This window comes from Uloborus diversus, chromosome 7 (assembly GCF_026930045.1).
Source record: "Uloborus diversus isolate 005 chromosome 7, Udiv.v.3.1, whole genome shotgun sequence".
Classification (NCBI taxonomy): Eukaryota; Metazoa; Arthropoda; class Arachnida; order Araneae; family Uloboridae; genus Uloborus; species Uloborus diversus.
The window spans coordinates 81,881,527-81,897,728 of NC_072737.1; the positions used below are offsets into that span (position 1 = coordinate 81,881,527).

Sequence of the window (16,202 nt, forward strand, 5' to 3'; positions counted from 1 at the left end):
GACTCCATTGCGGTATTAATTAGCAACATTTTAAGTGTCTGTCCCATTTTAACAGGGTTATTATACTAACTGACGGGGCGTTGAAGAAAAAGGTTATAACAACGCTTAAAACAGAGCATAATTGTTTCAATTCATAGAGTTATTGTAAAAATAAGTATGTGGACTGTAGTTGTATTACTTTTCCTAGCAGATAAGGGTAAGTGGAAAAAAACTAATTCTTTTAATTGAATCTTTCAATCAATACATTTTCGTCTTTGATTTAATATAAAAAAAGTCCATAATATTTTTTGTATTTCAAAATACTTTTAGGAATCTAATTTAAATTAAAAATTGAAATTAAACTTTGATATGGCTTAAAATTTTGAATGTTTAATTACAGGTGAACTGGTAAAACGAAAAATATAATTAAATTGCAGTTTGAAATGGTATTGAAAATCAGAAATATTAATGACATTATTCTTTTATTCAACAAAAATGCGTACAAAGTTCTCAGAAATAGTATTCAAGGCTTTTTATTAGTGAAAAAGGCGTCGTTTAATAGCTCTAGTTGAAAATTAATATTTTTAATTGAACCGTGTTCTTTAATTTTTGTCAATAATTGATCTTTTGCTTTCACATTTATTTTTGTTTCAGCTATTTAAGGCAGTGGTGTGGTTTAAGTTAACGACGTAGGGAAAATATATCCACCACTAAGTTATTATAAAAATAATGTTTGTTTTAGACTAATGATATTTCATTGAAACTGCTTCGAATGAATTATTTTAATCCTGAATGGTTTCTGTCTCTCTCTTTCTCTTTCTTTCTCTTAGCTGTATTTTAAAGTTCTATTCATTTTTGTAACTATCGAGACTTTACATTTTCACAATGAATATTCTTTAGAAAATTAATCAAAAACCAGTTATAAATTAAAATATATCCATTAATTAGCGGAAATGTAAAGTGTTTGCGTAAATTATTGTTAATCCTTGAAGTTTTGAACTATTCGTCAAATATTCCAGTACAAAATTAATTATGCATGAACAAAATCAAAACATGTCGCAACCACACATGTCAAAACACAGAGATTTGAATTCTTTTCATGGATTTCCCTGCAAATACTTGAACTTTCAGTTCATCTGTTAAATATTTCAGCTCAACGTTAACCATACGTAACAAAAACAAAATATCTTTAGTATATTTAAAGATATTTTATTTGTTCTTTTTTTTTTTTTAGAATTATTTGTGTGTGTAGAGTCAGTAGTTTCTAAAGAAAGATCAATACTTTAATTGTTTATGTTTACATGGCCGCATTACGCAGCTTGAAAAAAATAAAGACAGAACTCAAAAAAGCAACTTTTTCAAGAGACCATTTTCTTAAATTGTTGCGATTTGTAATTTATCGTTGTTTTATTCATAACAGTTCCTAAGTTTTGTAATGCCTCTTAAAAATAATAAATACTATTCTTTTTGTTTACTTAATGCAGTTTTTGTGCTAGTCTTTTAGGGTTCAATTAAATTTTAATCAAATTGAGGTCAAATTAGACTTTAATAAAAGTTGTTTCCACCGGCAACTTTGCTACCTACGACTCTCTCTCTCTATCTCTCTCTCTCTCCCTCTCTCTTGTATCTTTATTGTATATAAAAGAACAATTTTTTAAAAGCGTTATCAATTAAAAATCTCTTTTTGAGTAGTGTCACTATTCTTTTCAAGCAACGATTTAATAAACACTAAGCAAAGAGTAGATGCGATTGCCTCAAGAGGGTGGACTTCTTTATTCGTTTGTGTATAAGACAACACAAGGGGGTTAATCCACTGGAGTTCGGGTAAAAATCTCAACTATCAAAATGTCGCCAAACAGTCAGTTGCTTCGTTCAAATGTAGAAGCAATTTTCACGCGCCATACCTTGACGGGCGATTTTCTAGTATTTAACAAACACTATGGAGGGATATGATATCATTGTCTCGAGGGGATGGACATCTTTATTGCTTTTCCTATAGGACAACACAAGAAAGATTTACAGCAACAAGAGAAGAAAGAACACCCAGGGTCTTGGAGGGACTCGAGCCTTTGCACTCCGATATATTAAGCGAAGTTTCTACCACAGAGCCACGGAGACCCCATGTCCCTAACTTATTTAAAACATGTAGAACTATAATGTTTGATCACTGAAGTATTATAAAAATAAATTTCAGCATTTTTTTTTTTTTTGTTTACCCTTTTTTTTTCTGTCAATTTATGTATGTGTGCATAGTCAGTAATTGTAAGTCATTTTTGATCCTTTTACTTGTTTAAAACCTATAAAACTGCAATGTTTGAACAACGAAGTTTTATGAAAAGTAATTTGAAAAAAACAATTCCTTAACTCATGCACTAAAACATCAAATTACTGCTGACCTTTCTTTTTCTGTCTATTAATTTTGGTCAACTATCAAAGCATTTGAAATGCACAAATCAGCATGTAAACGGGAATTGTCTTTTCTCCCAGCTTTTGCAAGCAGAGGTTTAGACGTGGACTGTGAGCAAAGTGCTTACAAGGTTTGCAATCCTGAAATGACAAGAGTCGAGTTTCCTGGAAGTGAAGATGACTTAAACGCCGCCTGCCCGTAAGTGTTTTATATTGAAAAATACTTTTTTTTTTCATATTGACGAAACATACAACATGAATTTAAAAAATTATTCAAAATGCGTTCAATGACAAAATAAAATTTCCCATTATATAAAAAGTAAATAAAAGTTCGATGATAAGTATTCATAAGAATATGTTTGCAATTTTGGTAATTCATAACTGTTAAAATTTTATTCGCATATAACTTTAAGTTTCAAAAATAGTTATTGAGTAGAGTCCGTAACCGTAATCTTAAATTGCTAAAAGTTGTGCACAGTCGAGTCCTGACTTACGCGAGGGATGCGTTCCAAGACCCTTCGCGTAAGTTGAAATCTCGCGTTGTGGAAAAGGGTATGTGTAAAAACTTTTATAAACATACCCATACGATTAAAAACACTTGTAAACACCACCTTAAACTGTTAAAAACCATTTCTTAACTATACATTACTGTTTCTTAAACAAAAACTTGAATTTTTATTTATTGTATTTAAAATAAAAAACGTTTTATTCAACATAAAAAACTGCTACGATGCAAAAAAATCAATGATCAATGGGAAAGGAAGACGTAAAATAAACCACTACGGTACGTACATTATGTAGTAAGAAAAACAAATGTACTGTTACAAATCCTGTAAATAGTAATTATTGTAGTAACGTAACCTGTAAATAGTTTCCCGTAATGAATATACAACCCCTTTTTCATATGGCTAAAATATACGACCCCTATTCCCTTTTTGTTCATTGATAAAATTTGATAACGGTCAACGCATTTCGAGAAGCGTGTGGAATATTTGAGAAAATTCTTTTCGGTGTATTTAAGCCGTTAGCGATGGATAAACAGTGAGTTTCGATTCAGATTTCGAACTGAGTGTGTGTATTAGCTCTGTTTATAGCGAGGCATTTCGCTGTGTTGTTTTCGTATTTGGAAGTAAATACGTGTGTAAACGTTGAGTTTACGGTGTTGCGTGATAATTGCTTAATTGCTGATGAATAATTTTGCAGCTGTTGACGATCTTTCCTGTACATAGTGTAAATAAATTTCCTGTGCTTTTATCAAGAACTGTGTCTTCATTTCAAGAAAGTGGAAGTCGCACCGAATCCGTTACAAATTGGCGCCCAACGTGGGGCTTCTTCTGGACTTTCTTGGAGTAAGTGTGACTTTGGACATTTTTTCATAAAGACTTTTTTTGAATTAGGACTTTATTTTTATGGTGATTACTCGCGCAATGGATGAACAATTAAAACAACTTCTTGACGCAATCACCTCTGTGAAGAGTGATATGGCGGCTAATCAAGAACAATTAAAAAGTGACCTGACTGCAAGTTTTACAGCCAATCAAGAACAATTAAAAAGTGACTTGACTGCAAGTTTTACAGCTAATCAAGAACAATTAAAAAATGATATGGCAGCTAATCAAGAACAATTAAAAAATGATATGGCAGCTAATCAAGAACAATTAAAAAATGATATGGCAGCTAATCAAGAACAATTAAAAAATGATATGGCAGCTAATCAAGAACAATTAAAAAATGATATGGCGGCTAATCAAAACCAATTGAAAAGTGATTTAACGGTGCTGAAAAATGACCTAGTTTCTAACCAAGAGGAAATTAAAAACGATCTTACTTCGGTAAAGACTGTGATGGAAAATAAATTTAATGAGATAGAGCATCGAGTTGATGCTATCGAAGAGAAATTTGAACAAAAATTAAGTTCCGTGGAAGGCCGATGCAATGCTGTAGAAAATAAACTGGAAGAAGAAGATAGAAAATTTCATCAACTTAAAGAAGACATCTTTAAAGACCTGGAAAGGAGATTGGCGACCGCGGAAAGCAGCTCTGTACAGTTTGGCGCTCCCACATCGGTTGCTCGACCGTCCATTAAACTTGCCACATTTGATGGGAAAACTTCGTGGCAGGTTTACAAAACTCAGTTCATGATAGTGGCGGAAGCGAACGGATGGGACTCTGCTACCAAGGCCTGCCATCTTGCAGCATCCCTGAGAGGTGACGCAGCGGACATTCTTCAGAACCTTCCGGACGGCCAGCGCCTGGATTTCGCCGCCCTCACATCTGCGTTGGAGCTTCGCTTCGGTGAGAAGTGCCAGAAAGATTTCAGCCGACTCCAGTTGAAGTCCCGTTTCCAGAGAACCGGAGAAACCCTGCAAGAGCTCGCGGCGGACATCGAAAGACTGTCTCATCTTGCTTTTTGCGACTGTCCTGCGGATGTTCGGGACAACCTGGCAATCAACTACTACATCGACGGGGTTCGAGATCCGGAAATCCAGAAAGCTCTACGGATGGCGGATGTCAAAGACCTGAATTATGCTGTTGTGTATGCGATGAAGTTGGAGGCCGCCCAGCAAGCAACCCGCAAGGATCGCCATTCGATCCGCGGCGTCAAAACTGATGAGCCTGATCCGGTTTCGTCACGCTTTGCTGAACTAGAAAAGCAAATAAAAGAAATTGCAGGAATCCTCAAAAGGACTTCGGCTCCCAAGGACCAAAATGGACAATCACTTAAGTGTTGGAAATGTGGCGGCGAGGGTCACTTGCGAAGAAACTGTGAAGCTCGCCAAGCAACCAGAGGGAAGAGCACCTCTCCCTCGCAGGTCCAGGAAAACTAAGCCATGGCAATCTCGCGGGGCGGAGGTCGCCAAATTGGAATGAGCCCCATCTTAAAGTTTTCCAGATTTCATCGACGAGTGGCGGCAGTAATGGACTGTTTGTTTACGCATATGTAAACGGGTTTCCCTGCGAACTGATTATTGACACTGGAGCCAATGTTACGATCATTAGAACAGATGTGGCTCGTCAATTTGGACTCAACATTCTGTGGACGCCGCCCTGCGTTACCCTCCAAACTGTGACAGGTGACAAGATCGAGATTGAAGGTAAAGTGAACTTAGAAATTGTGTTTGGAAATGCCATTTACCATCATACCGCATTCGTTGCTGCTATCATAGACCCCTTCATTCTCGGATTGGACTTTTTAAAGAAGTATGACTTCAACCTCGATTTCAAGACTAACGAGCTGCACTCGACGAGAGAAGACATAGCAGTCTTTCCCGCAGAAAGTGATGTAAAATCCGCTCATCAAATAATTGCCCAAACAGATTTATCAATTCCCTCAAGGTCAGAATCATTAATACCCGGCTCCATTGAAGAAAGCAATAGTTTTAGATTTGGACTCATTGAATACCCCAACTTAAGCAATAACCCAAAAGGAGTGCTGGTGGCATCTACGCTTGTGGACCTTTCCAAGGATGTAATTCCTGTGAGAGTCGCCAACGTGAGTGAAAGGCCAAGGAATATCCGGAAAGGCGAAGTGTTAGCAACTTGTACTCCCGTAAACTGCATCATTAGAAGAATCAATTCCCCCGAGACTGTGTCTTCTGAGTCCTTGACATCGAGGTTAATTGGGAGTGCACCCTTATCGAAGGATCAAAGAACTGCTGCGGAACAATTGGTGGACGACTTCAAGCATCTGTTTTCATCTACATCGGAGGATGTGGGCCGGACGAATTTAACGCAGCATAGGATCTACACTGGAGAACACCCCCCTATTAAACAGCATCCAAGACGACTACCGTTCGCCAAGAAGGAAGAGGTTGAGACCCTCCTGAAAGAGATGAAGGAGAATGATATAATCGAACCGTCATCCAGTCCTTGGGCCTCTCCCTTCGTCTTGGTCCGAAAGAAAGATGGCTCCACCAGATTTTGTGTCGATTACCGACGGCTGAATGAAATCACCAAGAAAGACAGCTACCCTCTTCCACGGATAGACGACACCTTGGACACTCTTTCCGGACACAAGTGGTTTTCGACCCTGGACGTGAAGAGCGGCTACTGGCAGGTTGAGATACACCCTGATGACCGAGAAAAGACAGCTTTTACAACTGGACAAGGCTTATGGCAGTTTAAAGTGATGCCCTTCGGCCTCTGCAATGCACCAGCTACGTTCGAGCGTCTTATGGAGACAGTGTTAAGAGGACTTTCTTACGAATCCTGTCTGGTCTACTTAGACGATATCATCATCGTGGGACGCAGCTTCGAAGAACATCTGGCAAATCTTAGGAAGGTGCTGCAAAAGCTTAAGGAAGCCAATCTGAAGTTAAGCCCGTCCAAATGTAATTTGTTCCGCCGGGAAGTGAACTACCTTGGTCACATCATCTCTTCTGAGGGTGTGCAAACCGATCCAGAGAAGGTATCTGCGGTCAGGAGTTGGAGTCGTCCCGAAAACATCCATCAGTTGCGAAGTTTCCTGGGGCTCTGCACGTACTACAGGAAGTTTGTGAAGGGTTTTTCCAACATTGCACGACCTTTGCATAAGCTGACGGAGAGCAAGCAAAAGTTTGAATGGTCCAAAGAATGCGAAGATGCATTTCTACGACTGAAGGAGGCTTTAACATCAACGCCTATCCTCGCCTATCCTCAGCCTGAAAAATCCTTCATCCTGGACACTGATGCGAGCAACGAGGGAATTGGAGCTGTTTTATCCCAAGAAATTGACGGAAATGAACATGTCATCGCTTACTGGAGCAAATGCTTATCAAAGTCGGAGCGAAATTACTGCGTCACCAGAAAGGAGTTACTGGCCATAGTGAAAGCTGTAGAACACTTCCATCATTACCTCTACGGCCGAAAATTTCTGCTTCGGACAGATCATGCCTCGTTAACTTGGCTTTTGAACTTCAAGAATCCAGAAGGCCAGATAGCCAGATGGATACAGCGGCTCCAGGAATATGACATGGAGATCAAGCATTGAAAAGGGTTATCTCACGGTAATGCTGACGCTTTATCAAGGAGACCCTGTCCTGAGAACTGCCACTATTGTTCCCGAATCGAGAAACAGTATGGAACGACTAGCCCTACCGCCTATCAGGTGACAGTGACTCCAACATCATCAGAACCTGATCCATGGAGTGATGACCAAGTTCGAAAAGATCAACTTGAAGACCCCGACATAAAACCAATTTTAGAGTTCATGGAAAGTGACAGTCGACGCCCTAGCTGGCAGGACGTTTCCATCTTCAGTCCTGCAACAAAAAGATACTGGGCTTTATGGAACTCACTCCATTTACGGAACGGCGTGCTACACCGGAAATGGGAATCTGACGACGGCAAGACATCTAGGTGGCAGTTACTACTTCCTCGATCCAGGATTTCAGATGTTCTGAAAGAAATACATAGTAGTGCGACTGGAGGACATTTTGGTGTCTTGAAAACTCTCAATAAAGTTCGGGAGCGCTTCTTCTGGAGCAAGGCGAAGGATGACGTGGAGAAGTGGTGCCATTCTTGTGACGCCTGTGCTGCTCGTAAAGGACCGAAGAAGAGAAGCAGAGGAAAGCTACATCTGTACAACGTTGGAGCTCCTTTCGAACGAATTGGGATCGACATCCTGGGTCCTCTACCAAGAACTGCTGATGGGAACAAATACATTCTTGTTTCCATCGACTACTTCACCAAATGGCCGGAAGCATATCCCATTCCAGATCAAGAGGCTACTACCGTGGCAGAGACTCTAGTCCAACATTGGATCTCGAGATACGGAACACCTTTGCAGATTCATTCCGATCAAGGGAGGAATTTCATCTCTGCTGTGTTTAAGGGCCTATGTCAAATTTTCGGAATTGAGAAAACTAGGACAACACCACTACACCCACAATCGGACGGCATGGTGGAGAGATTTAACCGCACAATCCTGAATAATCTCTCGCTTATGGTATCCAGAAATCAACAGGATTGGGACAAGAAGCTACCTTTGTTCCTGCTGGCCTACCGCAGTGCTGTCCACGAGACTACCGGATATGCCCCATCTCAGATGCTCTTCGGACGAGAGCTTCGGCTACCTTGTGATCTCGTCTTCGGTCGTCCTCCGGATGCGCCTTCATCGCCTGAGGAATACATCCAGGATCTCCAGGCCCGGTTGGAAGACGTTCATAACTTCGCACGAGAGCGAATCAACAACGCGGCGGAGAAGATGAAGACCCGATACGACACAAGGTCTACTGGACATGAATTCAACGAAGACGACAAGGTTTGGTTATGGAATCCCATCCGACGGAAAGGTCTTTCACCCAAATTGCAGTCGCATTGGGATGGACCCTACAAAGTCGTTAACCGACTAAATGACGTCGTAGTGAGGATCCAAAAATCACCTAATGCAAAACCTAGGGTTGTACATTATGATCGGTTAGCCCCATACTATGGCCATAGTTCATGAGTATTACGTAAACAACCATGGTTGATAACATAAAAGTTGTAGATAATTTTTGCTTTTAATGTTTAGTAATATTTCTTGTTATTATTGTATTTTCTGTATCTGTTAGTTATTAATTAATGTGTATATTTGTGAACATGTGAGAGAAGTTTGGCACCCTCTCTGGGGATTGTACTGCCCGGGACGTGCAGTCCTTAGGAAGGGGGCAATGTTACAAATCCTGTAAATAGTAATTATTGTAGTAACGTAACCTGTAAATAGTTTCCCGTAATGAATATACAACCCCTTTTTCATATGGCTAAAATATACGACCCCTATTCCCTTTTTGTTCATTGATAAAATTTGATAACGGTCAACGCATTTCGAGAAGCGTGTGGAATATTTGAGAAAATTCTTTTCGGTGTATTTAAGCCGTTAGCGATGGATAAACAGTGAGTTTCGATTCAGATTTCGAACTGAGTGTGTGTATTAGCTCTGTTTATAGCGAGGCATTTCGCTGTGTTGTTTTCGTATTTGGAAGTAAATACGTGTGTAAACGTTGAGTTTACGGTGTTGCGTGATAATTGCTTAATTGCTGATGAATAATTTTGCAGCTGTTGACGATCTTTCCTGTACATAGTGTAAATAAATTTCCTGTGCTTTTATCAAGAACTGTGTCTTCATTTCAAGAAAGTGGAAGTCGCACCGAATCCGTTACAGTACTATAGTTGCTGGAACTTTCTCTTTTTTTCTATCTTCATAAACTTTAAAGGAAACAGCGCTCTTAGGTGTGATTATATATCATTAACTTTCCCATATAGAATGAAAAAAATAAATGGAAAATGAGGAGTAGTTATTTGTATAAGCGATGTTTAGACTAGTACGGTGTGGGAACTTCTGCCCTCAGCGATGCCAAAGGGATGAAGATTCATTTACGAAAAAACCGCGATTCCCCTCGGAAAATTTTCATGTTGCGGGTGAAGAATTCGCGTTAGGGATAAAATTCTTTACCGTACAAAAAGTCGCGTTATAGCCAATTCGCGTAAGTCGGGTTGCGTTGTAGCGGGAATCGACTGTACTTTTATAACAAAAAGTTGTAATAAATAGAAACTTACAATTTTCAGCGTTTTTTTTTTTTTTTTTTTTTTTTTTTGAGATATCTAAAAGTTAACTGAAGTGCAATTTTTAAGCAATTCTGTTTATTGCATAAGGTATTAATTTTTTACCTATAGCTTTCCAATACTGCCGTGCTAAGCACAAAAGTCGTATCTGCACATTTTGTCAAAATTGAGTTACTGTCACTAGTATGTTCGTTGTCACATACCTATTTCACCTAACTGCAACGTTTTATGGTCATTTGTCAATGGTAAATATTTTTTAAGAAAATCTGAGAAAATTGCGTTTGAATCAAATACATAGAGGTGCAAAAATTTCAACGGTATTTTCTCCTTTTGACCTCAGCTGCAGATACGACTTTTGCGCTTAGCACGGCAGAATACTAGTGTTTTGAAGAGATCATTTTTGACAGAAGAAACAGCTGCGTAGAGCTGCGTGAGTACTAAAGTAAAAATTTCATTGCAGTATAGTTATGAACGCACATAAATAAAATATCGAGAAAATGTCCAAGAAATATGTAAAGTATTTTGCAATAAGTTACCGCCTTCCAGCTCAGTTACTTCCTATTCCGGGCTGATGAAATAATTTCATTTACTCACTCAATCATTTAATATAAATCACTTACGTTTACATTTATTAATTAATTCATTTATATTCCTTCATTTAATAATTCACTTATATTTATTCATTCATTCACTTACTTTCTTTTTTATTCGTTCTTTTACTTGCTCATTTATTTCTCTTCATAAGTAAAATTAATTCATTTATTCATTTAATTATTCGTTTATGTTTTTATCTTTTCATTTATTCATTCAACATTTTATTTACTGATTCTTTTGATAAAAAATATGTTTTATAATTAAATAGAAAATATTTCATCAGAAAAACATTTTATTTTTCACTTTGCCCCATGAAAAAAAAAAGAGTGAAATTTTTTTTCAAAGGCTCCAATTTAATGCCAAAAATAAAAAATACTATTTCAACGCAAGTTTTATTATAAAATACAATGTTCTTTCTTCATGTACTGTAATTTTCAAAACAAATTTCTGATTTGTTCATTTTGAAAAAACTAAGTCAGCTTAACCATTTTACTTTGCATCACAATCCCCTACTTCACATGTTCTTAAAATCTTGACTTTATTTCCTTTTCTAGAATTTTGATTAGGCGTATTAAATGTTTTAATAACTATGATGAAGCATGTGCTACTAAAGAAGAAGATTTCAGAGAGTTCAAGCCAGGGCAATATGCAAAGATTCAGGATTTACTAGAAGATATATGCAACAACAATTCACTCTTGCATAGAGGTAAAGGGAGCTAAATATTCAGTTTAATGCATTGTTTTTGAATCCTTCGGTACCACATGGCCTTCAAATTATTGAGGCACTTTCGTTATGAAGGTTTTTGGCATAACTTGGATCCTCGCCAAATTGTTTGCCTATAAATGTGTTACATTTTTTGGCATAAATTTGCTACATTTGTATGAAGGCGATGCTTTCGAATTACCTCGGTGTCATAAATCCTCCTAATTATCGGCGTACTTTCGCTACGAAGGTTTTTGGCATATTTCGTGTCCTCGTCAAATTGTTTGGCCATAAATATATTACATTTAGTTGCATAAATTTGTTACATTTGCATTAAGGTGAAGGGTACTAAATTTTTAGTTTAATGCATTGCTTTTGAATTACTTCGGTATCATAAATCCTCCAAATTTTCGGAATTTTTTCGCTATGAAGGTTTTTGGCACAACTCGGATCCTCGCCAAATTGTTTGTATATAAATATGCTACATTTGGTGGCATAAATTTGTAACATTTTCATGAAGGTGAAACGCACAAAATATTTAGTAGAATGTACTGCTTTTGAATTATCTCGGTATCATAAATCCTCCAAATTATTGAAGTATACTTTCGTTATGAAGGTTTTTGGCAAAACTTGGCTCACTTTACAAAAAATTTGTAGACTGTAAACCGAAAATTTGTTGACATTCTGGAAATTGCCAAAAAACATTCATAACCAAGAGTCTCTCGAACTACTTTAGAGCAAACGATAAATTTTAGAATGACTAATTATTTTTTTTTTTTTTTTTTTTTTGCAGTTTTATCAGAAAACATGGGATGCTTAAAAGAAAGCGTTGAAAATGCTGATGATGTATGTACACCACAATATTCTTTACTTCGCAAGACCTACATGGCTCAGAAAGATATTGATTATGAGTCCGAACCGTTCGACGAAATAGTAAAACTCCAGTGCTTGTAAGTAAAATTAATCGATTAGTTTCATGAGTCAGGTTATATTTTTACAGGGAATATATTTATGCATAAATCCGTTGGTTTACTTATCGGTACTTAAGTAAAGGAATATTATATTCATGAAACATTTTCTATTCGATTCGTAACATGATTTTCTCTTTTAATCTTCCCTAAATATTTTTTGATGGTTTTCATTGTGACGTCTATACAGTCTGCTCACGGAATTGGCAAACGTCCAGTTAAGACGAGTCTATCTTGATAAGGGGGAAAAACTAAAAATTTGACGCCCGTCCATCGTCAATTTAATGTGACCCTACTCAATTTAAAGGCTGGCACACACCTGCAAAAGCTGGCACACACATCTGCTGGCACCCTGACAACTAATAGATGTGTTCCTTTGCCCCTTGTAAACCGGATGATTGCATTTCCATCTTATAGGGGTCAGACTGTACTTACGTAAACGATATATCTAAGCATGGCCCCACTAGATGGCGTTGACGCTTAACGGGCCTTGATAATTTATGACTTTTCTGTGTCAAACCGATGCAGCTCATGCATCCACAAATCAATGTCAACCTTTCAAAGTTTGTTTATTTGTGATTGGACGTCGCCCATTTTGTCCGCAAGAGGCGCTGAACGAAACCCCTATATCCGCCAATCAAAGGAAACGTAATGGAAACAGGGGTTCCTTGCAGCGCCCTCTTTGTTGCCATGAGTTTCTGCGATTGTCAAGGTCTGCAAGAATTAAGTGGGGCCACGATCTATGTTAATTACACAGTAAAAACTATTCAGAACCGTTCCTGGAAAATAATAGACATCTGATGTGCCTAATTTCTGCCAGTAACATATCTTGCAAAAAACAGGAATGTTTTCAACAGAAAGACAGTAACCTTCCTGAAATCATCTTTAAATCTTCTTTACTAATAACTAGTGGCACCCGCACGGCTTCGCCCGTAATAGAAAAATTAAAGGTCTTTTGGTTCGCCTGTATATTTACAAATAATGTATGGTGAAATTTCTCGCCAATTGGCTTGTACCCATGTTACGGTTCCACGTTATGATAATTTCGTATCTCGCCAATTGGCTTGTGCCCATGTTACGGTTCCACGTTATGATAATTTCGTAATTTATGATAGTTTTTTTCTTAAAATTGGAATAAAAAAAGAACCACATCGAATTTTCGAAAAATCGCTTCGAGGTGCACACCCCCATGCTACATACTAACTTTGTGCCAAATTTCATGAAAATCGGCCGAACGGTTTAGGCGCTATGCGCGTCACAGACATCCTACAGACATCCAGACATCCTCCGGACAGAGAGACTTTCTGCTTTATTATTAGTAAAGATAAAGCGGAAAGTCTCTGTCTGGATGTCTGTAGGATGTCTGTGACGCGCATAGCGCCTAGACCGTTCTGCCGATTTTCACGAAATTTGGCACCAAGTTAGTTTGTAGCATGGGGGTGTGCACCTTGAAGCGATATTTGGAAAATTTGATTTTGTTCTTTTTCTATTTCAATTTTAAGAAAATTTTCCGGAGCAAAATTATTATACGGAGCAAAATTATTATGGACGAGTAAATTACGAAATTATCATGACGTGGAATGGGAGAAGCCAATGGACGAATGAACATAGCCAATTGGCGAGAAATTCGTCATCCATTATTTGTAAATATACTGGTGAACCGAATGACCAATTAATTTTCAACTACGGGCAAAGCCTTGCGGGTACCACTAGTTCTAAATAATGCGAAAATATCTCCGATTAAAGCCAGTCATGTTTCTGGGACCTTCAGAGAAAACTAAAGAAGTTTTAAGTAGTAGCTTGGCGGTTTCCAGATTTTTGCAAACATAGATCTAAAAGCACTTTTGCAACTAGGGCCAACGCTAAGACAGAATTGCAAGTACCAAGCATCTCACTTACTACTTGCGATTCTAGAAAAGCTGCAAAATCCAGGGACACATTCGCTCGCATTGGGAGCTTAGTCAATCTGGATGGGCCATAATCGCTCTTAAGCTGATACATTTAATAAATACGTTCAGTTAATCTTTAAACTGGTAAATAAAATATATTTTTCTCAGCAGTGAAAAAGAAGTCTGAATTCGTGCAGCTTGTAATAATTCAGGAAAAATTTTTACAAAAATACTTAATTTTCGCTGCGTGGAAAAAAGGAGTAACTTTTCAGAATTTCTTTAGTGTATCCCTGAAACCGTTTTGGCACGTCTTTTCGTAAAGTTTTTACACATGCATGCGTGCAGGCATTTCACATAGAGTTAAAAAACAAATAAGCGATAGAAATTTGAAATTTTGTAAAATTTAAATTTAAAACTCCTCTTTCATTACTTTTTCTGTATCCCGCTTAACTGCATTCTCGATCGCGCGAAAAATGCGAGAGCGAAAAAATCTGTAAAAGTCGTTACACTGCCCGCACAATATCAATGCAAAGAAAAAACACTGTCCTTTTTAGGCAGGGTAAATGAATAGTTAGAGACACGGTTAAGGGGTTTTTTTATTATCATTATTTTTAGCCTACTTTCCCAGTAAAAGTCCGAGAAAGAAAACACGAAAAGCAAAAAAAAAAAAATCAAAAAAAATAAAATGATTAAATAAATATCGAAAAATAATGAATTCGATTATTTCAATTAAAACATTCAACTCTCGAATCTGACGCTTTTACCCAAAAAATGAGATTGACTCCTACCCCGCAGCAATGGTTTTTACTTTTAAAACATTATTGTTGATAAGATTTGTTTTTCATTTTCACTCTAAAGTTTTAATTTATATGTTTCGTTTTTAGCGGAGAAACTCGGAGTCCTTTATGTTTCTACATAAACACTTTTTTTTTTTTTTGATAATGAAAATTGCTTCTTTGGAGTTGACAATTTATTGCTTTTTTATTTACTTTTGAAAGTAAATTCATTATTTTTTAAATCATTTTTTAGAAAGAGGGGGGTAAACAAACGGTTGTTTTTTCAATGTAATGTATTCATTCTAATGAGCTTGTCATTGTGAGACGTTTTCTAGCACTAATCGAGTTTTAAAGTATGCTCACATAGTGAGCTCACATCAATACTCAAAGGGGGGCGCGTAGTTCGAAAGGTTGAGAACCTCTATTCAAGATAATCTATAATTTGCATCAAAATGAACCTCGTCTGACACGTCTTTTGGCTTAAAAAGCACAAAACGAACAGTAGTTTTAAGGACACGTATTGTTTTTCTCTTTTTATGTACTACACAATATTTGTTTTTACAGACTTGCCTATAATATGCTGTCATGCGTTATTGGAGATATATCGCGGAGATGTGGTGACGTAACGAAATTGGCAGTTCAAGAAGTCACGTTTAGAACCGGTCTTTTGCAGTCAGAACGATGTCCACCAGAAAATACCTCAGACATGGTCGACCTAGTGAATGAACTTGAACTCCCTGCTGGGCAGAAACAACAGATCCTGGACTTCATTTCGAGTTTTAATGCTTGGTCTTCAGAAAGAAAATGAATGGCGGTTTTCCCCTCATTCATCTTTTTATGTGAAAGTTAAATTAGAGTAATAGAAACAATACAATTCTGTTTTCAAAGAATTTGTTTAAGAAAAAATATGTCCTATGCATCTATGTTTTTTGCTATTAAATTCATTGAAAATCACCGATAAATAAATATCATTAAAAATGAGCTCCTGTTAAATTTTTTATGGGTTTTGAAACTTTTCACCAAATTTACAGAAATTTAATAAGTAAATTAAAAGATACTGTGAGTTTCATGTTTTGAATATTTCTGAAGTTTTTAGCTTTTTCAAAACTCATGTAAAAAGATTAAAGACCTCTTTACAGCCGTTGGGAATATTATATGTTGAAAATTATAATGATAGTTACTTGAGTTATTGATATTCTTGTCTGTCGAAGAATGGTTTCGAATGTTGTGAATAAAATTTCATTTATAACTGAATATATTTAGAATCTACATAAATTCATGTCACAGTTATGAGCTATTTCGTAAGATTATTCGTAATACGTATATATATATGTATACAGGGTGTTCTGTTTTAACCTGCAAG

At 37.1% G+C, this 16,202-nt stretch overlaps 1 protein-coding gene across 1 annotated transcript; it reads left to right on the plus strand.

Annotated features, from left to right (window-relative positions):
• The first annotated feature begins 31 nt into the window (after nucleotides 1–31).
• On the plus strand, nucleotides 32–15,820 carry LOC129225876 (uncharacterized). The gene is made up of 5 exons (XM_054860404.1): nucleotides 32–196; nucleotides 2,467–2,584; nucleotides 11,058–11,209; nucleotides 12,000–12,156; nucleotides 15,404–15,820. Exons 1-5 carry the CDS (start codon nucleotides 157–159, stop codon nucleotides 15,645–15,647), a joined length of 711 nt encoding a protein of 236 aa, XP_054716379.1. The 5' UTR covers nucleotides 32–156; the 3' UTR covers nucleotides 15,648–15,820.
• Nucleotides 15,821–16,202: the final 382 nt, after the last annotated feature.